This window comes from Ranitomeya imitator, chromosome 7 (genome assembly GCF_032444005.1).
Source record: "Ranitomeya imitator isolate aRanImi1 chromosome 7, aRanImi1.pri, whole genome shotgun sequence".
Taxonomy (NCBI): domain Eukaryota; kingdom Metazoa; phylum Chordata; class Amphibia; order Anura; family Dendrobatidae; genus Ranitomeya; species Ranitomeya imitator.
Genome location: NC_091288.1, coordinates 219,932,736 through 219,959,570, shown reverse-complemented (window position 1 = coordinate 219,959,570; position 26,835 = coordinate 219,932,736). Strand labels below are relative to the sequence as shown.

The following is a 26,835-nucleotide window of genomic DNA, read 5'->3' as shown; positions in this document are numbered from 1 at the left end:
CGGAGGAGTCGGGGAGAATGACGCCCGCGGAGGAGTCGGGGAGAATGACGCCAGCGGAGGAGCCGGGGAGAATGACGCCAGCGGAGGAGCCGGGGAGAATGACGCCAGCGGAGGAGCCGGGGAGAATGACGCCCGCGGAGGAGCCGAGGAGGATGACGCCCGCGGAGGAGCCGAGGAGGATGACGCCCGCGGAGGAGCCGGGGAGAATGACGCCCGCAGCGGGCGGCCCTGGTCCTTGCTGCACTTAGCGAGCCGTGTCCTGTCACTGAGGTCCGGGCCGCTCACATTACAGGGGGACGATTAGGGGGGGGGGGGGGGGGCATGGACTGTAGAAAATAACACAAGTCACACTAGAGACGAGGAGCGAGGCCTGATCCCAAGTGCTTATCATGTGAGAACATGGCGGTGCGACTAGGCCTTCACTGGGCGCCTGGACAGCTGTATAACGAGGCCCAGGAGTTAGACTATATTCACACTTTGCGGATTTTGCTGCGGATCCGCAGCGGATTTGACTGCTGCGGATCTGCAGCAGTTTCCCATGAGTTTACAGTCCAATGTAAACCTATGGGAAACAAAAAACGCAGTGCACATGCTGCGGAAAAAAACGCGCGGAAACGCTGCGGATTACATTCCGCAGCATGTCACTTCTTTTCTGCGGATTTTCAGCTGCTCCAATAGAAAACTGCAGATGAAAATCCGCAGAAGAAAACGCAGTAAAAACCGCGATAAATCCGCAGTAAAAACCGCGACGGGTTTTCACTGCGGAGTTAGGAATTCTGCTGCGGAAAAATCCGCAGTGGAATCTGCAAAGTGTGCACATAGCCTTATAGTGAAAGGACTGGAGAGATAAACGTAGCGCAACGCCCGTCACTAGGAGCGGCTGCAGCTCCCACAGACTGACACTACAGAGGACCCCCCCCGTGCTTTACACTACAGCACGGCTTGTTTGTCTAGGCCGCAGCCACCTGTGTAGACCCCTCTGTGTGCGGAGTGCCCCGCTGCAGCCTGCTCCACCCCCGCCGAGGCACAGCGCCCTCTGCTGGCGGCACCTGCCTCTCCACGTGCGGGGCTGGTGGCCGCCATTGTATTGTCCTACAAGCCGGAAAACGCGGCAACTGCAGGAGAGCTGCGCATGCGCACTAAGCAGCGTAGAAGCCGGCGCGCAGTCCGCTCCAGCTTCGGTGTCCAGGCCCCCCGCTCCTGTGTGTGAGGTGACAGTGTCCAGGCCCCCCGCTCTCCGCTCCCGCAGCTATGGCCTCCACAGCGAACACCGATGTCTCCGACCTGGAGAAGAAAGACGTCCTGGCCGGGGACGAGGCGGACAACCCCGAGGAGGCCATGGAGGAGGAGGAGGACGACAATGACGAGGCCGGAGATGGAGACGACGGGGACGTGGAGGAAGATGTGATCGTGCAGATCGGAGCCACGTACTCGTGCAAGAGGCAGGACGGCTCCTACCGTGAGTGATAGGCCCGACCCCTATATACCGTGTATCCCCCCCCTATATACCGTGTATCCCCCCCTATATACTGTGTATCCCCCCTATATACCGTGTATCCCCCCCTATATACTGTGTATCCCCCCCTATATACCGTGTATCCCCCCCTATATACCGTGTATCCCCCCCTATATACTGTGTATCCCCCCCTATATACCGTGAGTGATAGGCCTGACCCCTATATACCGTGTATCCCCCTATATACCGTGTATCCCCCTATATACTATATATACAGGACGGCTCCTACCGTGAGTGATAGGCCTGACCCCTATATACCGTGTATCCCCCCCTATATACCGTGTATCCCCCCCTATATACCGTGTATCCCCCCCCTATATACCGTGAGTGATAGGCCTGACCCCTATATACCGTGTATCCCCCTATATACCGTGTATCCCCCTATATACTATATATACAGGACGGCTCCTACCGTGAGTGATAGGCCTGACCCCTATATACCGTGTATCCCCCTATATACCGTGTATCCCCCTATATACCGTGTATCCCCCTATATACCGTGTATCCCCCTATATACCGTGTATCCCCCTATATACCGTGTATCCCCCTATATACCGTGTATCCCCCTATATACCGTGTATCCCCCTATATACCGTGTATCCCCCTATATACCGTGTATCCCCCTATATACCGTGTATCCCCCTATATACTATATATACACAGGACAGCTCCTATAGTCAGTGATAGGCCCGATCCCTATATACTGTGTATCCCCCTATATACTATATATACAGGACGGCTCCTACAGTCAGTGATAGGCCCGATCCCTATATACTGTGTATCCCCCTATATACTATATATACAGGACGGCTCCTACAGTCAGTGATAGGCCCGATCCCTATATACTGTGTATCCCCCTATATACTATATATATACAGGACGGCTCCTACCGTGAGTGATAGGCCCGACCCCTATATACCGTGTATCCCCCTATATACTACATATACAGGACGGATCCTACCGTGAGTGATAGGCCTGACCCCTATATACCGTGTATCCCCCTATATACCGTGTATCCCCCTATATACCGTGTATCCCCCTATATACCGTGTACCCCCCTATATACCGTGTACCCCCCTATATACCGTGTATCCCCCCTATATACTACATATACAGGACGGCTCCTACCGTGAGTGATAGGCCCGACCCCTATATACTGTGTATCCCCCTATATACCTTGTATACCCCTATATACCGTGTATACCCCTATATACCGTGTATACCCCTATATACTATATACACAGGACGGCTCCTACCGTGAGTGATAGGCCCGACCCCTATATACCGTGTATCCCCCTATATACTACATATACAGGACGGATCCTACCGTGAGTGATAGGCCTGACCCCTATATACCGTGTATCCCCCTATATACCGTGTATCCCCCTATATACTATATATACACAGGACAGCTCCTATAGTCAGTGATAGGCCCGATCCCTATATACTGTGTATCCCCCTATATACTATATATATACAGGACGGCTCCTACCGTGAGTGATAGGCCCGATCCCTATATACCGTATATACCCCTATATACTATATATACAGGACGGCTCCTACAGTCAGTGATAGGCCCGATCCCTATATACTGTGTATACCCCTATATACTATATATACAGGACGGCTCCTACAGTCAGTGATAGGCCCGATCCCTATATACTGTGTATACCCCTATATACTATATATACAGGACGGCTCCTACAGTCAGTGATAGGCCCGATCCCTATATACTGTGTATACCCCTATATACTATATATACATGACGGCTCCTACAGTCAGTGATAGGCCCGATCCCTATATACTGTGTATACCCCTATATATACAGGACGGCTCCTACCGTCAGTGATAGGCCCGATCCCTATATACTGTGTATACCCCTATATACTATATATGCAGGACGGCTCCTACAGTCAGTGATAGGCCCGATCCCTATATACTGTGTATACCCCTATATACTATATATACAGGACGGCTCCTACAGTCAGTGATAGGCCCGATCCCTATATACTGTGTATACCCCTATATATACAGGACGGCTCCTACCGTCAGTGATAGGCCCGATCCCTATATACTGTGTATACCCCTATATACTATATATACAGGACGGCTCCTACAGTCAGTGATAGGCCCGATCCCTATATACTGTGTATACCCCTATATATACAGGACGGCTCCTACCGTCAGTGATAGGCCCGATCCCTATATACTGTGTATACCCCTATATATACAGGACGGCTCCTACCGTCAGTGATAGGCCCGATCCCTATATACTGTGTATACCCCTATATACTATATATACAGGACGGCTCCTACAGTCAGTGATAGGCCCGATCCCTATATACTGTGTATACCCCTATATATACAGGACGGCTCCTACCGTCAGTGATAGGCCCGATCCCTATATACTGTGTATACCCCTATATACTATATATACAGGACGGCTCCTACAGTCAGTGATAGGCCCGATCCCTATATACTGTGTATACCCCTATATACTATATATACAGGACGGCTCCTACAGTCAGTGATAGGCCCGATCCCTATATACTGTGTATACCCCTATATACTATATATACAGGACGGCTCCTACAGTCAGTGATAGGCCCGATCCCTATATACTGTGTATACCCCTATATATACAGGACGGCTCCTACCGTCAGTGATAGACCCGATCCCTCTATACTTGGATTTTTGTACATCCGTCTATACTCATGGTCGCCATTATCCAGGATGGTGCCGTCTCCGGCCCCTCTTCCCTCTGTACAGGGGGATGTTCGGCCTCCGATCTCACATCTGTCTGAGACTCCATCTCTACTTCTGGTATTTGTCCTGGAGGAAGCAGCGCGGCCGACACAACCTTGTTGCTCCCGTTATAATGACCGACCCCAGTATCGGCCGGTGGGCTCCGCTGTCGTGTGGCCGTCACGTGAGGGCCAAGTCCTGTATGAGTCCAATCTGTGTTCTCAGCAACCAATCAGAGCCTAGCTTTCATTTTACCTCAGCAACCAATCAGAGCCTAGCTTTCATTTTACCTCAGCAACCAATCAGAGCCCAGCTTTCACTTTACCTCAGCCGTGTAAGCGCTGACATCGGGCAGTGTCTCCATCCTGTCAGTCAGTACACAGCTGTCTGTGAGCGGGCACGTGCCGCGGTTTCGAGCTCTGACGCCCGGGTGTCGCACTGCTGGGCACACGTAATACATCAGTGGCACAGAGCTGGGCTGTGGAATCTGTAGGGTAAATCTCCGACTCCTCAATTTCCATGACACCGACTCCCTCATACATGGCTCATGTTAAAGTGATAAATGTACTGGGGTAAAATGGTGACATCAGGCTGTTAATCATCATTATGATACAATAATCAAGCCATTTAGATAGAACATAAATTATATTTATTTGCATACAACTTTAGAATAATCTTTTCGTATTTACAATTTATTATTTATTCTGCAGTAAGTGTAAAAAATAAAAAGATTTCAACAAAAATGTACTGAAACGTACTGAATAACATTTGTGCAGTTAATGAATTTGTTCTGAGAAATAGTATCGCCTCCATCAGATCCTCCTCCATAGATGACCTCACATCTGACCTAATTACTTTAAGGCTGGAGAGTGACCTCTACACTAACTTGGGTTGGTGGTAAAGCAGTGACCACATGGGCGACATCTCTAACAATTTCAGGGTGTAAAGGAATCGCCTCGTGCACAGTCAGTTTTGATGAATGATTCAACTCTTCTAGTTTTTTTGAGGAAGTGAAAAACGTTGCTGAAATATGGTCGATCTGTTTTCTATGGGAGTGGAATCTTTTTCCCTGCGGCGACGCTTTGCCTGCTTCATGTCGTCCAAATACTTGTCGAAATCAAACTCCTCATCTGATGAGGATGAAGGAACGGCAGCAGCAGCACTGGCAGGACCCGAGTCCTCTTGGCCGCCTTGTAGCCACTCATGCTAACTGCCACCTCCGTCAGAGCTTCTTTTCCTTTAATAAGCAGTTTATAATCCAGCAATATACCATGACTCTGGTCCACATAAACAGCTGCCAGAATAATTTTATTTTCTAATAGTAGTGTCTCTGTTTCATTGAAGCAGCAATGCCATCTGCGCTTAAACCTCCACTTTGGGACAGGTAAAAAAAACAAGTTCTTCCACTCCTTTATAAAAATGCCAGGAGTTAAATCCTCAGCTTGTAACTTTTTAGTCACTGTAAATGGGTGATGAAGAAATTGCTTCAATTCAGCCACCTGTGTCCATTGACCTTCATGTAGTATTACCTGACGGTTGGCCGTATCTACAAGGAAGGGTTTCAGCTCAAGCAATCGCTCACTCATTAAATAGGTGCTGCCCCACCGAGTGGCTTGATTCACAATTGCCCCTTTTCCAGCACGTCTCTTCAAGATGGAACCAATTTTAGGGGTTCTGGCAGCCATAGCCAATTTCCTCTCTTTGCTAACCAGAGTTCCAGCATGTCCCTCTTGCTTCAGCTTGTGCACAACACAGCACATGTGATGAATAGGAAAGAGGTGTGAAGCAGCTTCAACAAGATCATCTAATTGTATAGAATCATTTTGCTGTTCTTCTGTAGTAATATCTGTTTGTTCCTCCGTTATGGGAACAGGACTGTGGCCTTCCATCTCCAACATACTGAATGTGAAATGTTCTAGCTGCTGTTCACCTTCATTATTCTCATTCATCAGTTTAATTGTACTTATCATGTTTGCAGCATTATCAGTTACAATAGCAAGAACCTGGTCTTTTTTGAGTTCATAATCTTGCAGAACTTTTTCCACTAAGGTCTGGAGAAACTGTCTGCTGTGATAAGCTTTAGTATCTTTTACTGCCAGCGTCTTAGTAACAATTTTTTGTTGTAGCAAACAAATCGAACATTAATAGTAAAATAGTTCACTATGTGACGTGTGCAGGCATCCATTTTAAGAAACACAAAGCATCTCTTGAGTCTTTTTAAGATCTTCCTTTTGGTTAAGGGCTTCTTCAATCACTAATTTTCTAATACTTTCTCTTTCCAGAGAAATACCAGGTTTGCGAGCCATTTCTCCATTAAGAGCTGTAAGAGCTGTTCGTGCAAGTAATGATAATGGGACACAGTCCTTCACAACAAGCTCGATGAGCTGTCTTTTAAACACATTTTCTGTCATTGTTACAGTAACTTTGTCATTTACAAAATATCTTGTAACTGTTTGAGACACTCTTTCCACCTCCTTTGTCTGGCAGGAAGTGCTGGTCTCTGGTTTCTTGGTGTTGCTGTGATCTTTTCAATCACAGCTTTGTAAACTTCTGGGTGGTAGCGTTGTAAATGTCTTTTTAGATTGGAAGCTCTTGAAGGAGCATTTTTATCACTGCCTGAGTACCCACTGATTTTGGCATCACAGCATTTGTTTTCATCTGGGTCACTTATACACTGACACACAAAATGTTTATTATCTTGAGTCACTGAAATGCTCAAATACAGCTGACTTCATAAGATGCTTCTTAGACATTTTGTAATTATGTTAAGTCGCTTTCAAAATATTTGTCCTGTAAAAAAAATAAGGTATATTGTAATTCTTGCAAGAAATAGGGAATCATGCACTGTATAATTTAGGATATAAATAAAACAATCTTTGCATAAATCAATAGGACAGATAAGTATAAAGTTTGTAAAATATGTTGGCTTTATTTTGAACTTTTATTGTCAGGCTTGTCTCAGGGTACAGCTCACTAAATGCTTCACATATTTCTTCACAGTCTATGAAGAGGGGAGGAGGGACGGAGCATGTTTGTGCTGAATCACATTGCAGAATACACATACAAATTTATATGTTCTCATTGATCCTGTTACTGTATTTCTGAATTTGAGATGTTAGAAAAAATTTTTTCCCATTCTATTCTATATAGTGTATATAAGTCATCAGAGCAGCTAATTTCTCCAAACATGAGCCAAGAGGAAAAACAAAATAAAACATCAAGCATTCAGAGACAACATATCCTGGACTATTGATTTATGCACAGTTTATTAAAAGATTAGATATGCTTTAAGAAGTACTTACCTTAATCCTGCTTTCCTGTTCACTCCAGAAGTTCTGAGATGAATGCAGGCATTCCTTCCCTGTGTGTTTTATTTTTTTCCCCTTATCTTTAGAGGAGTCGCTTCACTACTTATGAGCATAAACTGCAGCACAGATTCATCTCTGCTAAAAGTCTAGACCTTGGATCAGGAATAGGACAGACATTTATAGGACATTTCATAACTTTCCCAAATTCTTCTGAAAAAAATATTCCCCACAAACTGCATTGAACTACTGTACCCAATTTATTATATATTTTAGGAGTCAGTCCATTTTATACTGACTCCCAACTCCACCAAAATGGGCTCAGATTCCAACTCCACAGCCCCTGCACACGGGCCGGCGCGGGTACATGGTGTATGTATTTGCGGGGCAGATCCCTCATCCGCTCGTCTTCCCTTTTTTTTTTCTTTCCCCAGATGACGCAGAGGTGGTAAAGACCCGGATGAATAAGCAGGCGGGCCGCGAGGAGTTCTTCGTCCATTACGTTGGCTGTAAGTGATGGTCTTTCCACGATGTGAGGAGCTGCAGTACCGAGCATGGCCACTACACGGTGCGAGGCTCTGCAGTACCGAGCACGGCCACTACACGGTGCGAGGCTCTGCAGTACCGAGCACGGCCACTACACGGTGCGAGGCGCTGCAGTACCGAGCACGGCCACTACACGGTGCGAGGCGCTGCAGTACCGAGCACGGCCACTACACGGTGCGAGGCGCTGCAGTACGAAGCACGGCCACTACACGGTGCGAGGCGCTGCAGTACCGAGCACGGCCACTACACGGTGCGAGGCGCTGCAGTACGAAGCACGGCCACTACACGGTGCGAGGCGCTGCAGTACCGAGCACAGCCACTACACGGTGCGAGGCGCTGCAGTACCGAGCACGGCCACTACACGGTGCGAGGCGCTGCAGTACCGAGCACGGCCACTACACGGTGCGAGGCACTGCAGTACCGAGCACGGCCACTACACGGTGCGAGGCGCTGCAGTACCGAGCACGGCCACTACACGGTGCGAGGCGCTGCAGTACCGAGCACGGCCACTACACGGTGCGAGGCGCTGCAGTACGAAGCACGGCCACTACACGGTGCGAGGCGCTGCAGTACCGAGCACGACCACTACACGGTGCGAGGCGCTGCAGTAACGAGCACGGCCACTACACGGTGCGAGGAGCTGCCGTGCACAGGGGCCTCCTGACATGATGTCTGGGGTAGATGGGGCTCAGTGTCTGACCCTTAGCTTCTCTGCGAGATCAGCGAATGAACCACACATCCGTGTGTGTGGGGGACCCGGCGAAGATGGCTGTCGGCCATTAGCTGTCACGTGTGCAGAGGATGTTCCTTCACCTGAGCTCGCTTGTTTCCGCAGTGAACCGTCGCCAAAACGAATGGGTGGAAAAAACCCGACTAGTGATTCCCAAACCAGTGAAAGAGGGGCAGGCAGCAAACAGTGTGGAGCCAGAAGTGACCGAAGACGGAAAAGCTTCCCTGAAACGGAAAAACGAGGACGGCACACCTGACGCAAAGGTAAGGTGGCGTTCAGTTCTCCCGTCTGCCCTGACATGTCACCAGATTCTCCAGACATTGGTCCATTGGAGCTCTGATCCTGTACTCAGCGGATTTCTCCGAGATCTGAGGCCACGTCTGTCAGCTCATCTCATTGTCGTCCTTAATGCTGAGCCGAGCTCTTCAGGACGCGCTTGTATCAGAAATCTATGGAAGACACTTGTCCTTCCTGCACTGATTGGCACAGGGCGGTGGACGTCTCGTCCTTTCGGTGCGGCAGCCTTGTATTCGCCCTTGTACGGCCCCATGCAGTCACGGCATAGACTGGAGATTTGTTTGACATGTTTTTTTTTTTGGGGGGGTGGGCATACACTCAGTCTAATCCCATAGACTAACGTGTATGTGAACAATGAGGCCTCTCCTTATGGGGGCCACACTTACCCTTTGCTCGGTGTTGAGATCACCTGATGCCGCCACATACGGTACTTACGGTAACTCCGAAAACTCCAGATGGAGTTTCTTCTCTGCATAGAAGCTTTTCCATTTGTCTTCAGGATCCCTTTGTACCCTGCCCAGCTCCTGCAAATCTCTTTATAATCCCAAGAAAGCCTTTGTTGTGGTCTTCGGGTAACGACGTGCTGCCCTGAGGGTCCTCCCTGCAGGGCTGTGGAGTCAGTATAAAATTAACCGACTCTAATCATATATAACACACTGGGTGCGGTAATACAATGCAGGATGTGCTGTGAATGTTTCCATAATTGGGAAAGTTCTGAAATGTCCTATAAATGTCTGTTCTTTTCCTGATCTGGGGATCTCGGCGTTTAGTGGAGATGAATTTGTGCTGCACTTTATGTCCATTCTGAGTGGTGACCGGTGCTGTGGAGTCGGAGGTTTGGCTTAATCCATAGCTCTGCTTCCCTGGATCATCTCCTGGATATTACATACAACTGAGCAGCCATTTACTGGACGTATAGGAAAGGTCAATGTCGCATATCGTCTGATGGATCCCATGTACTCCTCCCTGATCCCAATTATTCTCTTTGTTTCTTTAGAAAGTTAAAGTCGACACTGAAAATGATTCCTCAGTCAATTCGGTGATGGCGTCCGGGGACTTTGCTGAAGAACTGACCTGCCTCCTGTGCAGCGATCTCTTTAAGTATCCCGTCATGGTGGAGTGCGGCCATAACTTCTGCAGGAACTGCATTGACAAGGCCTGGGACGGGCAGGACTCCTTCACCTGCCCAGACTGTAAGGAAGTCATCACTGACAAGAGGTACACCACCAACCGAGCCCTGGCCAACCTGGTGAAGAAGACAGTGGGGACCAGCTCCTCCAGCCTGACCCCTTCAAAGCCCAAGCTGACCGAGAACTGCCCTGAGCACGACGAGCGGCTGAAGCTGTACTGCAAGGACGACGGCACACTGAGCTGCGTCATCTGCCGCGACTCGCTCAAACACGCCAGTCACAACTTCCTGCCCATCCTGGATGCCGTCGGGGTGTACCGGGTAAGTGGTGAGGAGATCCTCCCTAGATCTCTCAGCCGGCAGAGCTGTTGGCCATCGTAGCCACATTAGCAGAAGCCTTCTCTGTATTTTGCCTGTCAATAAATTCTCGCGCAAAAGGGGTGTGGTTCAGCTTAAAATAGGCGTGGCCTAACATGCCACACAAAGCACCAGAATCGTGGCCCCAGAACAAACGTTCAGCTACTGCCGGGTGTAAACTCAGACCAGACAGGTCTAAGCTCAGGGCCGACTGGTTTTTGTTTCTTTCCCCTTTTCAGTGGACACTTTGAGCTGGGCATTATATTGAGGTGGTCTCCCGTGGCTGTGTGCCCACTAGTCGGGCCCAGTCCTTCTCACCCCCCTATCCACATGCAGTCACTTATCAATCGGTAAGGTTTATAATATTAGCGTTAGGACAGTCCCAATTTTACGGTCACCGTGAAGTGGTGGGATGGCAATCAAAAAAACATGTTCACTAAGTACCATATGTTATTTTCATGCACTTTTATTTACTGCAGGGTATTTAATCACTATGTTTCTGTCTTTTTTATCTGTTCAGTGGCCGGTGTGAACATGCGCTTACACGCTGCATGCGTACCACTTTATATCTCGGTTCATACCTTTTTTGTTTTGTTTTTTTTGATCAGACAAGTTGTCCAATTTTTAATGTTTTTTTTTTTTTTGCGCTGTTTTAGGGCTTTATATAATTTACCAAGTGTCTTTTTTTTTTTCTTGCACACAAATAGAAAAAAGCTTTTATTTTTTTCCACGTTTTACACCAAATAACCTGTTGAATGATGTCTCAAGGTTGTTCGTCGTGCCCATGCTTAATGTCTTTCTTACATATATTTATATTTCTGATGACATTTATTTTATCTGAAAAGAAATGTTTGTCTTAGAACCTTTTTTTTATCACTTATTTCCTTGTTTGTTTGTTTTTTTTTTTGTTATACATTTACATATTTTTTCTTTTTAATGTTATATATTTTTTATTTTTACACAATTTGCCCCCCAAGAGATCTATACGGTGTCTTCAAGGATGCCGGTGCGGGTCTTTTTTTTTTTTTTTTTTATACAGCATTGGCTTTTTTTTCCATACTAACTGGGGCATTCATAGCAATAGCAGACCCCTGCTGTGCCCCAGTCAGTGGCAGAGCTGATGGCTGTCTGCTATAGCGGGCAGACATGCAGCGATCGCGATTCCCAGGTCCTCACTGAGCGCTGTGTATTCAGTGTCCTAGAAGACAGAAGTGGTGATAAGCTGCTTCTGTCTTCTCGCCAGGGTCTGCGGCTGTGTCTGTCAGCCAGGATTTGAGCTGGCGTAAATGCTGTGGATTCGCAGTGGCGCAGAGTTAAATCCCCGCACCAAGCACCATACTTCTGACCTCTGTGGCACATTTTAAGACAATCTAGTCTAAGCTCACACCATAATAATTGGATTACCTTTGTGGCCAACGGGAGACTGCTCCTAAATTGAGCGCAGCTCAGCATTACGGGAAGTTTTATATCCTAATGACTTTTCCACGTAATCTTCCCCTCCAGACAGAGCTGTCGGCCATCGTGGCCCCATTAGAAGAAGCTCAGAAGGTGACGGAGCAGCTGACTGACGAGCAGAAGGAGAAGGTGGAGCAGCACAAGGTGAGCGATAGCCGAGAAGCTGAATGTCATGTCTGCCACCGACGTCCTGGGTGATTCTCATCATTCCGTCCACCTCAGAGCAATGTCTCCGAGTCCCGGCTCCACATTGTGTCAGAGTTCGAGAAGATGCGCACGTTCTTAAAGGAACAAGAGGAGAAGCTTCTGGAAAACCTGAAGGAACAAGGCGACAACCTGCTGAAGGAGATGGAGGCCAACGTGACGAAGATGCAGGAGAACCAGGACGACATTAGGCAGACCATCACCATGGCCAACGAGCGGGCTGATGACACCGACTCCATCTCATTCCTCACGGTAAGTGCCGCCGTCTGGCGAGGTTCATGGCGCCGACTGCTTGGCTCTCGCTTCTGCATTCCTAATCCCCGCTCTTTTTTTTTCCCGCAGGGCATCAAATCGTTCATTGAGAAGTAAGTGTGCGGCACATTTTCTGTGACTGAGGTGTGATTTCTGCTCCGGGTTGTGCTGATCTGTACACCTCAATGTCCAGGTGCCAGGAGCAGCAGAAGGATGTGATGGTGGCTGGGAACACGCTTCTCTCCAAGGATCTGTGTCACGGGACGTTCAAGGGGCCCATCCAGTACGCCGCATGGAAGCTGATGAAATCCTCCATCGTGCCGTGTAAGTGCCGACTCTGAGTCACCAGTGCTTTCCCTATAGGATAATGGCGGCGCAGGCTCCCTTCCCGTGAACCGCACACTTTCATTTTATTTCTCCTCTGTATTATTGCTACATCTCAATGTCCATAATATCGGCCCTCGTATGACCTTCAGGATGAGGGCGATCAATACACGATGCTTGGGATAAACACCGATCTGCCATAACATTAACCCTTTCAGGTGCTTATTTTTCTTTTATTGAGGGAGGTCCGGCCCTTAAAGGGAATTTGTCATCAAAAAATGACCTATTGTTTAAATCAGGCTTTTGCATTTACAAGTATTTGTAACCCCTGGAGGTATTTTCATTTTTCGCTCCCCTTCTTCCCAGAGCCATGACTTTTTTTTTATTTTTCCGTCAGTATGGCCATGTGAGGGCTTATTTTTTGTGGGACAAGTTGTACTTTTGAACGACATCATTGGTTTTACCATGTCGTGTACTAGAAAATGGGAAAAAAATTCCGAGTGTGGTGAAATTGCAGGAAAAGTGCAAACCCACACTTGTTTCGATCGGCTCTGCTACATAGAGACGATTGTGCGTATCCCATGTGCCTCCCAAGGAAGGACAGCAACCAATGAACCAACAAAGAGGTCTTCTGCGCCTGAGCATCCGTTGGGTCTGGAGCTTCAGAAGAGCGACAACCAGGAAATCATTGAACTATCATAGAAAGGTGTCAGAACTCACTGACCGATCTGCGGCCACACACAGCAAGCTGCGCTGTTCTGAGTGCCTCTGATGACCGCTTTCCACTGCCAGAAACCCCTAGTTGGACACGTGAGCATCATATCTGGACTATAGAGCAAAGAGAGAAGGCGGTCGGTGCTGTCCCTTTGTCAATCAAGTTTCAGCAGTGTGTGTGCACATCGACTTTCCCAGAGAAGAGTTGGCATCGGGATGCACTATGAGGAGAAAAGCCGGCGGAGGTAGTGTGACGGAGCATCACTTGCCCAAACCACGTGCAGCGCCTCATGGAAATGGGATTCTTTTGGTAATAATGGCAGGCACGATACTAATTAAGGAACACGCCTCTGACTGCGGAGCCACCATATGGATAATGTTAGAAGAAAATCCTGGCCAGTGCCATTCCCCCCCCACCACCCTTTTAACACTCCTCCGGTGATGCACTAATTGGGACACCCAACCGGTTTAAAGGGGAAGGGGCGACCGGCCACACCTACATGAGATAAATTCAGGTGCAGGGGTCAGGAACTTCCTCTTTTCCCCGGCTGACCCCAGAACCCCCTGCAGCCATGATTGAGGCCCTGTGGCAGAGAGCAACACAGGAAAGTGAGCAATGGCTTCAAGCCCTTATTACTGGCCTCGGCGCTCACCTCCCTGTGCCCTCTCATGACCCCTAATAGTGCCTCGGCCTCTGTCCTCGCCGTCCCCTCCTGACCTCTGTCTACCATTCCGCATAATCCCCTACGGCCTCCCCTCATATCATGGCCTCCCTTAATACTGGGTTACCCACGGCCGTCACCTCCTCTGTGTCGCTCCCTTTCTGTGGTCCACCTCTTACAGCTGCCATATCTCGGAGATACGTCCTCATCCTCCAGTCCGCCCGCAGCCTCCCCGTCCTCCGGTGCTCCGGAGGCTGCGGCAGCCGTGCATTGCAGCAGTCAGTCGGGAAGGTGCTTCTGTCCTCCCGAACGGCTCGATGTCGGTGGAGACGCGCTGGTCACCGGACATCCTCGTGCCGCCACCACCACCTTAGTCACACCGCATCCTCCTCCTTCCAGGGCTCGGGCCAGGTCGCGCCAGGCCCGATCCCCTGCAGTCACCGCCCACTTCCCGGCATGTCACTCTGGCCCCGCCCACCTCCACACAGGCCTTCCAGCCAGCGTCAGAAGATTTCCGGATCAGCCAAGGTTCGGTGCACTCCGTCCATCCTGCAGGCCCAGCTGCTCTGCCCGCATGGGGGGATGCAGAGACAGGATCGAGGTCCCTCAATCACACTGCAGAGCGAGTTGATTGGTCCAATCCAACCAATCTCTGCGCTCTTCAGCAGCAAGCCAGCAGTAATAATCTAAATGTAATCACACCAAACACTCTACCCCCAATGACTGCCCAAATAGTAGCCAATAACAGATGGTACATTAACCCCTGCCCTCCCATACATGACCCATAATATCGGTTATAGTGACGTAGTGCCACCTCCCACATTACACAACACACCACTACCAGCTACGTCTCTTAACACCCTTAATGAACCCCTTATCGCCCCCAACAAGTCCCATAGCAGCAGCAAACCCAGGCATAGACGCCACGGGACCTCCTACTCCTCATCAGACGACTCCCGTCACCATTCCCGCTATCCCTCTAGATGTTCATTCGACAAGGCGGTAGAGTTGGCGCAGCTGGGCCCAGCACACTGCTAGCTAAATCAGACACAGTCGGCATTCCGCCTATTACCCGTGCATCCCAACTGCTTCCACCTATTAGGTTGCAAAGTGGACCAGCAATATTATTTTGACATGTGCCTGCCGATGGGATGTTCCATTTCATGTCACTATTTCGAGCTTTTCAGTATTTTCCTTCACTGGGTAGTCCGGTATGAAACAGGCAGCAATTTGATTCACTACCTCGACGATTCTATATTAGTGATGAGCGAATATACTCGTTACTCGAGATTTCTCGAGTACGCTTGGGTGACCTCCGAGTATTTTTTAGTGCTCGGAGAGTTAGTTTTTTCCATCATACATGACGGCACCACGAGAGAGGGGATCCGCCCATCAAGGACAGGAAACCTTCAAGATAAAAGGGGCGGCTCCTCTCCACATCAGTTGGTTTCCTGTCCTTGACGGGGAACCCTCAAGATGGAAGACTTCTGATGAAGACAGAAGAGGATGCCTGGGTCGGGTGGATTTGGGCAGGCACTGGTCTGCTGCACCCGTCACCAGGTACCGGTAGTCGCCTCGGGGGGCCATGTATATCCATGCACCCCCTGAGCGAAGCATGGCCACAGCCCGTGAGGCGAACGCCCGGGTAAAGATTGGACCTCTGAGGCCATGGCGGTGTAACCTCCCTGTGACCATAAAACCTGCTGCTCCCTTGGGATCCACGGAGGTCACAGTTATAGTGCCCTCCCTGTTGATCCATGGTGGCCATGCAGCCTGTGAGACACATCGGTGCCCAGGCTAGGTAAGGCTCCTCGGAAGGTATTGAACCCTCCCTGTTGAGTGCTGCAGATGGTCCCCCCCCCCCTTTTCACCTCTCCTCCTTCCTCCCTGGGCTCCCCTTGTGGAAGTACCTGTACCAGCATGATCGCAGCAGGGGAGCGGTGCACGGAACAAGCGCTGTGGTAAGTGCAGCTTCCATCTTGTCAATCCAGCGCTGGTCTCAGCGCGTGTATGGCGCAGACGAGAAGTGTGTGTCCGGACACGCCGGCACTTGGAACCATGAATGCGGTGCTATGGGGCAGGGGGACCAAGAATTACAGCGCACACCGGAAGTAGTGGCCGGGTGCGCGCATAACAGGCAAGGAAGATGCGCAGATGCTGGCGCTGGGAGCAGGATCAACCAGGATATCTCCCCCAAAGTGGTATCGAGATTCCATAGGGCTCAGGATATAACCCTACCCTCTTTCTGTCCCAATCCCAGTAACAAGAAAGAGGAGAGACTCCATTGCCTAGATGTCAGGAGATGAATCCTACAGTATTTAGAGATGACAAAATCCTTGAGGAAACAGAGGGCTTTATTTGTTTCATTCCAGGGGTCAAGGAAGGGCCTTAAAGCCTCAAAACAGACTATAGCTAGATGGGTGAGAGAGGCCATTATTCTAGCGTATAGTAGTGCAGGCAGGGTTGTTCCACAGGGTCTGAAAGCCCACTCCACGAGGGCCATGGCGACGTCGTGGGCGGAGAGAGCAGATGCTACCATCGACCAAATCTGTAAGGCGGCCACTTGGTCCTCTCCGTCTACATTTTTTAAACATTATATGTTAGACCTATCTGCTACCTCTGATCTCACATTTGGGAGAAGAGTGTTACAAGCAGTGATCCCTCCCTAGAAGAGAATACAAATCTCTGTAACTCTCTCGTGGTGCTGTCATGCATGATGGAAAAACACAGGTATTGCATACCTGTTAGTGTTTTTCCATGAGACATGACGGCACCCTTATATTCCCACCCTTTTGATCACGTCATTAGTTGGATGCATTATTAGCATTATTTGTATTATACACTCCCTCGGGTGTCGGTGAATAGAACCGTATAGGATGTATTATTTATGTGTACACTAACCGGCGGAGAACCTCTCGTACTCTGTAAAACAACTGATATGGAGAGAGGAGCTGCCCCTTTTATCTTGAAGGTTTCCTGTCCTTGATGGGCGGATCTCCTCTCTCGTGGTGCCGTCATGTCTCATGAAAAAACACATTACCAGGTATGTAATACCTGTGTTTCATCGCTGCAGCTGAATGATTTACATCTGTTAGCCAGCATAAGTACATGTGGGGGTTGCCTGGTTGCTAGGGAATCCCCACATGTAATCAAGCTGTATAGTAACTGTAAATCATTCAGCTGAGGTGAGAAAAACTAAATCTCCGAGCACTTACAAATACTCGGAGGTCATCCGAGCGTGCTCGGGAAATCTCGAGTAACGAGTATATTCGCTCATCTCTATTCGTCAGCCCCAAAAATTCAAGCCTCTGCTCATTACTTCTCGAAAAATTTAAATTTCTAACACGGCATTTCGGTGTTCCGCTATCGCCTAAAAAAAAAAAAAAATCTGACCTTTTAATGTATTGCCTTTCCTTGGCATCAAAATAGACACCAATTTGATGGTGTTTCATTTACCAGCTGAGAAAATACAGAAACCACTGCATATGTTGGAGGGTTTCTGTGAAGTTAAAAAAAAAAAAAAGTCACCCTCCAGCAGATGCAGTCCTTACTGGGTCTGCTAGCATTCGCCAGCCGCGTAATGCCGGTCGGCAGAGCCTTCTCTCGCCGATTATCACTGGCAACAAAGGGCATTTCCCAGCCAGGACATAGGATTAGAATTACACGCTCATTGAGGGCAGACATTCCTACAATGGCCATACCTGTGTCAGGGCAAAAGAAATGACAAGTAAAGAACTAGGTCTCGTAGCATGAGGGCGCGTTAAAGAGGGTTTTGCCGCAAAATACTATGCAAAAGCAGCTGGCCAGAGCTATGGACCACAGCAAGTTGGGGTTGTGATTCAGCCCTGTTAGAAATTTTTGCGATCGTACCATCAGTTGTGCTATGGGGTACCCAATTTAAAAACACAAACATTCGATTTATAATGAAAAATCTGGGAACCGCAAGATCTTAAACCATGTCTTCTGCATCACTGCCCTTACTCGCCCTTTTACGCCAGCTATCACTACTGTGCCTGAAACACAACATCTGGTGTCGCGCCAGATTAGTGTCCAACATAGATGATGATCTCATTAACTCACTTTCTCTTCTGATTGGCAGGCCTTCAGAGAGCTTCTCCCCAGTGCACAACCAGCGGGGATCCAGTGTCCTCCATCTCTATGGGACACAGTGACCAATCACTAATGCCCTTAATACGCTCCTCAGTTACATCGGCTACCTGGCAGGTCCATGGTAAGGAGTGGGAAGAGTGGTGTGCTCTAATTCAGGGTAGGCCCGTCGATAAGTGTGATCGGGCAAGATGCGAGGTGTCTACAGAATTCTTGATTCGTCTCAGAGAAATCGGGGCGTTGGGTACATCGGCACAACGACCATCATCGGGATTAGCCTTTCTCTTTCAACTAATGGGGTGGGCGGACGTTACTAAGCTCTTTTTCATCAAACAAGCCATTAAAGGCTGAAAAAGACTTCAACCGAGTCTGGAATATCGTCGCCCCATTTCCCTTCGATTTATTACATGACGTTATTTCAATATCCCCCATCGTATGCAAGTCGCAATACGAGGCGATCTTAATATCTGCAGCTTTCGCTATCGCTTTTTTTCGGTGCACTTCGCATTAGCGAGTTGTTGCCACGCTCAAAAACGGCGTCGGAAGGCGGTTTGATCAATGAGGACATAGTCTTATGTAGCAACGCTCTGTGCATTCGGGTGCGTAAATCTGAGTGCAATCATGCCGGTAGGGGCGTCTAGGTTCTAGTTAACTCATCAGACGACCCAGTATGCCCACTAAAAATAGTTAAACGCTACGCGGTAATAAGACACGCAAGCAGATTTTTTTTTTTCTCGCACACAGAGAGGTCCCCTCTTAGGCTACTTTCACACATCAGGTTTTTTGTTTCAGGCACAATCTGGCAAGCTTTGAAAAAGACGGATCCGTTTTTTTCTCATAGACTTGCATTAGCGCCGGATTGCGATGGATGGACAGACGTTTCATCTGTTTTTTTTCTGGATCCGTCCAAATAGTCGTTTCCGGCGGACGGAGAAAACGTCCAGAGGAACGTATTTTTGTCCGGCGAAAAAAAGCGCAGTGACGGAACTGGCCAAAAACGTGTGAAACAATGAATCCGGTGTACTGATCCCGTTTTCGAAGCATTTTCCATTGAAATCATGCATATTTTCCGTTCTGGGGTCACACACACACACACACACACACACACAGACACACACTCACTCACTCACACTCTCTTTCTTTCTCTCTCTCACACACTCACACACACTCTCACTCACTCACACTCTTTCTCTCTCTCACACTTACTCACTCACACACACTTTCTCTCTCACACACACACACACTCACTCACACTCTTTCTCTCACACACAATCACTCACTCACACTTTCTTTCTCTCACTCACTCTCACACACACACACTCACTCACACTCTTTCTTTCTCTCTCACACACTCACTCTCTCACACACACTCACTCTCACACACACTCACACTCTTTCTCTTTATCTCTCACACACACACACACACACTCTTTCTCACACACTCACTCACTCACACTCTTTCTCTTTCTCACACACTCACACACACACTCTCACACTCTCTCTTTCTCTCACACACACACTCTCACACACACTCACACACACACACACACTCTCACTCACACTCTTTCTCTCTCTCTCTTCTTCTCTTTCTCTTTTCCAGAAAGTCACTATAAACTCCATGTTAAAAATAAAAAACTGGATCCGGCAGAAAAACAGATCCATCGCATCATTTTTGCAACGGATCAGTTTTTTACATTAGCCGGATTCTGCCTGAAACAAAAAACCTGATGAAAGTAGCCTTACCAAGTATCAGTTTCAGGCAATTTTTAAGCAATGATTACAAAAAAAGGTGCTAATCTGAAGGAGTACGGGACGCATTCTTTCCAAATTTGGGCAGTCACCGAAACAACTAAGGCAAGAGTATTGGAGGCCAAAGTGCAGAGAATGTGTCGTTGGAAATCCGCATGTTTCGCCAGATATATAAGACCTGATTTGCTGAAGTAACACATCTTGTCTCTTACAGGCATGTTTAAGCCAGCTGTCTATATTTTGGGAAATTCATATGTCTACCGAGCGGCTAAGAGGGCCGAGCTTTGGCCGGGAGGAAAAAATCTAGGCTTCCAGGGGCTGGAGATCACCTGGAGAGGTATCGGAGGGCTCCAGTGGCATCAGGTTTTCCCAGAAATAGTCAACATCTCTAAGATGGCCACGGGGCCGGTGATATTGGTGTTACACGCTGGTGGCAATGATTTGGTTGTACGAAAAGGCATTGAGCTCCGTACGTTGATGACAACAGACATAGAGCGTTTCATATCTCTTTTACCAGAGATGATATTGGTGTGGTCGGAAATTGTGCAACGAGACGTTTGGGACGGAGCACTTGACGCAAAAGCCATAGATCGATCAAGAAGAAAGGTTAATGCGTGGGTGTCAAAATTTGTAAAGGAGAGAGGCGGTGCTGTGGTCCGCCACCAACAGCTGGAAGGAGATAATTTTGAATTCTTAAAACCGGATGGAATTAACCTGACGGACGCTGGTCTTGACATATTTTTGTCCGGCTTGCAGCTTGGAGTCGAGCAGGCCCTAACGCTGATGGGTGAGGGTCTGAGTCCTGAGTAGGTCATACACATGATCCTCTGTGGCTAAAGTTGTAGAGAGAGGCAAAGGTTTGTAACTGCTCATTGGCTTCCACGCTTGTCAGTCGCAGACAGGGCCTTCGGCGATGAGCCCGTTGCAAAATGTAATTGCCTTTCTCTGCTTTTGTAAGTAATAAATTGTGACCATCCTGTTTCAACCCATCTAAACCTGTCCGTGTGTTCATTACGGGACTGGTGGGAGGGGGGGAAGGCACTGTTTGAGACACCTGGGTCTCCGCAGTTTAGCTTTGGAATGGTTTGAGGAATGTGATGACTTGTCTCCAAATTCTCAGATCTCAATCTGCTTGACAATCTCTGTGCTAGAGAAACCAATCCATAGAGGCCGCACCAGACAAAGCACAACAATCTACTTCCACTGGTTGCTCATTTTACAAGGACAAGCCTACAGTGTGTCAGGCAGGTGGGTTTAATGTTATGGCTGATGTCTGTTCGATATGTAAAACCCCTGGCAAAAATTATGGAATCTCCGGCCTCGGAGGATGTTCATTCAGTTATTTAATTTTGTAGAAGAAAAGCAGATCACAGACATGGCTCAAAACTAAAGTCCTTTCAATTGACAACTTTCTGGCTTTAGAAACACTAAAAGAAATCAAGAACAAAAAATGTGGTAGTCAGTAATGGTTACTTTTTTTAACCAAGCATAGGGGGAAAAATTATGGACTCACTCAATTCTGAGGAAAAAATTATGGAATCGTGAAAAACAAACAAAAAAACCTCCAACACATCACTAGTATTTTGTTGCACCACCTCTGGCTTTTATAACAGCTTGCAGTCTCTGAGGCCTGGACTTGGTGAGGGTCACACAGGACTCTTCATCAATCTGGCTCCAACTTACTCTGGCTGCTGTTGCCAGATCAGCTTTGCAGGTTGGAGCCTTGTCATGGACCATTTTCTTCAACTTCCACCAAAGATTTTCAATTGGATTGAGATCCGGACTATTTGCAGCCTTGAAATTGACCTTGTGTCTTTTTTTCAAGGAATGTTTGCACAGTTTTTGCTCTATGGCAGGATGCATTATCTTGAAAAATGATTTCATCATCCCCAAACATCCTTTCAATTGATGGGATAAGAAAAGTGTCCAAAATATCAACATAAACTTGTGCATTTACTGAAGATGTAATGACAGCCATCTCCCCAGTGCCTTTACCTGACATGCAGCCCCATATCATCAATGACTGTGCAAATTTGCATGTTCTCTTCAGGCGGTCATCTTTATAAATCTCATTGGAACGGCACCAAAGTTCCAGCATCATCACCTTGTCCAATGCAGATTCGCGTTTCACTGAATATGACTTTCATCCAGTCATCCACAGTCCATGATTGCTTTTCCTTAGCCCATTGTAAGTTTTTTTCTGTTTAGGTGTTAATGATGGCTTTTGTTTAGCTTTTCTGTATGTAATTCCCTTTTCCTTTAGGCGGTTTCTTACAGTTCGGTCAGAGGTTGACTCCAGTTTCCACCCATTCGTTCCTCATTTGTTTTGTTGTGCGTTTCCTGTTTTGGAGACATATTGCTTTGAGTTTCCGGTCTTAACGCTTTGATGTATTCCTTGGTCTACCAGTATGTTTACCTTTAACAACCTTCCCATGTTTGTATTTGGTCCAGATTTTAGACACAGCTGACTGTGAACAACCAACATCTTGTGCAACGTTGCGTGATGATTTACCCTCTTTTAAGAGTTTGATAATCCTCTCCTTTGTTTCACTTGACATCTCTCGTGTTGGAGCCATGATTCATGTCAGTCCACTTGGTGCAGCAGCTCTCCAAGGTGTGATCACTCCTTTTAAGATGCAGACTAACGAGCAGATCTAATTTGATACAGGTGTTAGTTTTGGGTATGAAAATTTATAGGGTTATTCCATAATTTTTTCACTATGCTTGGTTAAAAAGAGTAACCATTACTGACTACCACATATTTTGTTCTTGATTTCTTTTAGTGTTTCTTAAAGCCAGAAAGTTGCCATTTGAAATGACTTTAGTTTGTGCCATGTCTGTGATCTGCTTTTTTTCTACAAAGTTAAACAACTGAATGAACATCCTCCGTGGCCGGAGATTCCATAATTTTTGCCAGGGGTTGTATATACATATGGGTAGAATTGAGTGCTACAATTAACATGATGGATAAGAAAGTCGTAGCTTGCACCATTGGACTCGGTATGTGTGGGGATAAAATGCAAACTGCAGTCCCAGCCACTTTACCTGGATGTCACCGGGTTGATCTTTCTTGTCCTGTGAATTTCTTTTCTTACTGATAATTTACAAACTAAAATGTTTTTTTTTCTTCCCTCCATTGCTGTTTCTGTTCAGACTTGTCCCCTATGATGCTGGACCCGTCTACTTCGCACCCCAACCTAATCCTGTCTGATGGCCTGACCAGTGTGAAGTACGGAGACAACAAGCTTGTGCTCCCTGATAACCCCAAACGCTTCAGCCAGTGCATCCTTGTCCTGGGGTCTCAGGGCTTCGATTCTGGCCGCCATTATTGGGAGGTGGAAGTGGGAAACAAGACCGCCTGGGATGTGGGCATGGCCAGCGAGTCCAGCAACCGCAAGGGGAAGATCAAGCTGAACCCCAAGAATGGCTACTGGGCCATATGGCTGAGGAATGGTGATGCCTACAAGGCTCTGGAGTCTCCCTCCAAGACCCTGATCCTCAACGCCAAGCCCAAGAGGATCGGAGTGTACGTAGATTACGAGGGCGGTCAGATCTCCTTCTACAACGCCGACGACATGTCTGCCATCTACACGTTCAGAGCCACATTCACAGAGAAGCTGTACCCGTACCTGTCCCCGTTCCTGCACGACTCCGGGCGCAACTCTGAACCCCTACGTGTTGTTCACAACTGAGCATTAAGGTGGTCTTGTTGTTCCTGAAGTGCTCATTGCATTCCCAAGTTTGTTTTAGTTCAGTCGGGTTCTCCGCTCAAGTTGGCGGTTACATTTCTTGTGAGATGTTAGATTTGTGATTCTGTGATTTTACATTAGTTTTTACATTTCTTCTGTTTGTATTTTTTTTTATTGGTTTCAAATTAAATAAATGACTTGTGAACCTGGTTCCTTTTATTTATTTTTTTTTACAACAAATGTTTCCCCGTAATATTTTAATGATAAAGTAAAAGTTGGTCTTTTAGCTTGGATAGGGGACATATAACCCAATTATTGTGTCTGGCCATTACAAGTCATCTCTCGGCATGGTCAGTCACATCCTTGCCCATTGCTGCTGCTTCCATCACCTACAGAGCTGACTGATCTTATCCCTTTTTGTCACAATGTAATCAGTGTTTCTCATCTCGTTTTCTGACCGATGTAACATCCATGAGAAGACTCCTAAACTGGCGTACTTCTCCCGGGATATCACAGCTAACAATCTACTGTAGTCTAATATTGCGCCAAAATGTCTCTTTCCAGGTCACCACCTGACAGCACCATGGAGGTTGTCCTTCTTATCCATAGTGGGACAGGAAACCACGAGAGTACAAAAGTCCCTGCCTCTATCACCCATCAGTGTTTTTTCTGTCCCACTGTGGATAGGAACGACGAGAGTAAAGCCGACAGGCTCCGTTCGGAGGGTGTGGATCGGGGGGTCTAGGCCCTTGTTAGCCTTCCCACCTCAAGACCTCCGTATGCCGAAACCCGACACAGGGTCCCTCAGCTTACCTAGTGCAGCGCTGCTCCTGGGATATCCGGTCGCTTCCTCCTGAAAAGGGTTCTCAACCATGCACGCCGCCCGGAGTATTCCCTGGTCCGGGGCCACCTCTGTGGGCTGAAGGTGTTATCATGCGGTCCCGGAGTGAAGTGTACCAGTGGCCATTGCCGAGACACCGCACGCTACAACCCGATGTAGTCACTTCTGGGTTGCGGTCAGCGGTGGACGAGGCGGCGTCTCCTCACTGGAGCTGTTTCCGGGGCGAGTCGGTGAGCGCGGCTGAGGCGCTCCAACGGGATCACGCTGTGGATATAAGGTAAAGGGGTTTAGGGGCAACGTCTCCGCTGAGCAGGGCGCATTCCATGCAATATGGAGGATACCGCCAGGTTGGAGACAGAGCCAGGTGCATGTGAGTACCCCGTAAATGGGTTATCACTTAATCCCCACCACCCACCCACCAGTGTGCAGCTTCCAGTTTTATAGGGCACCTCTACTTCTATGGACAAAAAAGTAAAAAAAATTGGGGAAATATAGAAAGTGTCCTGTTTGCACCATAAGGCTGAAGGATTCATGGCAAAAACCCCTTTGTGAGACATGCACTAATCGTATTGTGGGAGAAGAACAAGCCTCTCATGTCAAATATGAGGACTATTAGAGAGGAGGTGCAGGTGTCGGTTTCTGGCCTTGTTGTTCCTCAACCCACGCAGCCTGAAAGTCTATCCAGGAAAAGGATGAGAGATTGTCTCCTCTTCTGAGGGAGCTTTCTCCGAATCTGATCTGGAGGAGGATGAGTATAGAGCTCCTCCAGAAAGAGGGAAGAGGTATTTATTCTCTTCTGTGGACACGGACGAGCTACTAGGTACAGTGAGATGCACTATGCAGATTGAGGAACCTCCAACATCTTGCTCAGTACAGACTGAAATGTTTGGCGGGTTACGTACTTAAACCTTAAGTTTTCCATGTATACCCTCATATTCGATCTATGATTCTGGAAGAATGGGAGGAGGCAGAGAAACGTCTGACTATTCACAAAGACTTTAAACTTCGTCTTCCTTTTGATTCGGAGGATGTCAAAGACTGGGAGGACATTCCCAAAATAGACATTCCTTTAGCCAAAGTCTCCAAAAGAACCGCCATTCCCTTTGAAGACTCTAACCTAAAGGAGCCTATGGATAGGAAGGCAGACAGTCTCTTAAAAAGAGCCTGGGAGAGTTCGGCAGCTGTGATACGTGCAAATATAGCGGCAACATCAGTGGCGTGATCTATGCACTTATGGGTAGATGATTTGGTAGATCAACTATCATCCAAAATCCCTAGAGAGACTATATTTAAATCCCTACCCCTTCTAAAAATGACAACCGATCTTGCAGACGCCTCTGCAGATTCGGTGAGGTTCACGGCCAGGAGGAGTCAATCCTTGTCAAATGCAGCCAGAAGAGCCATCTGGCTCAAAAACTGGTCGGGGGATATGCATTCTAAAAATTAAGCTTTGTGCTATTCCATTTTCAGGTGGAAGAGTATTTGGGCCGGTTCTTGACGACCTTTTAGAGAAGGCCTCAGATGATAAGGGGTTTCCGGAAGAGAATCGCAAAAAATTTCAGCCCTTTCGTAGGCCCCGTTTTAACCAGAGAACTGACTATACGGGAAAAGGGAAACAAGGGAGGTGGAGCTATCCAAAAGGTGGGGATACTAGAACCAAAGGTAAAGAGTCCACGTTTTCAGGTTCAACTTTGAGATACCACAGAAAATGACACCACCAGAGTAGGGGGGTGCCTAACCAGGTTCCTGTGGGGTTGGCAGGAGATTACACAAGCCCATGGATCCTGCAACTGATCTTCCAGGGATACAAGAGTTCTCCTCGTCACCCCTGCAAAAATTCCTAATATCTAGCTCCCACCTCGTCTCAACCTCTCCCATGTGGGTAGACATTCAGGACCTCCTAAAGACAGCCGCAATCATTCTGGTGCCTCCCCAGAAAATAGGACAGGGTTTTTATTCGTCTTTTTTCCATAATAAAGCCCTCTGGAGAATCAAGAACAATCATAAACCTCAAATATCTAAACACATGGGTAAAATACAAGAGGTTCAAAATGGAATCTATAAGATCCACGATTCCCCTCTTAGGGAAAGGAGTGGTAATGTGTACGCTAGACTTAGAGTGCGTACTACCACATCCCAACTTACCCAGGCCACCAAAAATACCTCAGGTTTGCAGTAGAGAAGGAAGGCCAGATCTTCCACTATCAGTTTTG

The 26,835-nt window shown here is 47.8% G+C and overlaps 1 protein-coding gene across 2 annotated transcripts; it reads left to right on the top strand.

The window, feature by feature from the left end:
* The first annotated feature begins 1,031 nt into the window (after positions 1 to 1,031).
* LOC138645621 (nuclear factor 7, brain-like) lies at positions 1,032 to 23,991 on the top strand. 2 transcript variants are annotated; one of them, XM_069735063.1, is made up of 10 exons: positions 1,128 to 1,459; positions 8,001 to 8,075; positions 8,948 to 9,105; positions 10,137 to 10,589; positions 12,129 to 12,224; positions 12,303 to 12,536; positions 12,627 to 12,649; positions 12,730 to 12,860; positions 18,336 to 18,467; positions 20,307 to 21,081. In XM_069735063.1, exons 1-10 carry the CDS (start codon positions 1,252 to 1,254, stop codon positions 20,900 to 20,902), a joined length of 2,106 nt encoding a protein of 701 aa, XP_069591164.1. In that variant the 5' UTR covers positions 1,128 to 1,251; the 3' UTR covers positions 20,903 to 21,081. The 2 variants fall into 2 exon arrangements, with proteins under 2 accessions (XP_069591165.1, XP_069591164.1); XM_069735064.1 differs by lacking the exons at positions 18,336 to 18,467; positions 20,307 to 21,081 and adding an exon at positions 23,246 to 23,991 and having other exon boundaries at positions 1,032 to 1,459.
* The last annotated feature ends 2,844 nt before the right edge of the window (positions 23,992 to 26,835 follow it).

Bases quoted from the DNA above. Each gene is read 5' to 3' on its own strand.
- LOC138645621 (XM_069735063.1), top strand. From the start codon at position 1,252: ATGGCCTCCACAGCGAACACCGATGTCTCCGACCTGGAGAAGAAAGAC. The intron at 12,225-12,302 runs GTGAGCGATAGC...CGTCCACCTCAG, and splicing joins AGAAGGTGGAGCAGCACAAG to AGCAATGTCTCCGAGTCCCG. The intron at 12,650-12,729 runs GTAAGTGTGCGG...CTCAATGTCCAG, and splicing joins ATCAAATCGTTCATTGAGAA to GTGCCAGGAGCAGCAGAAGG.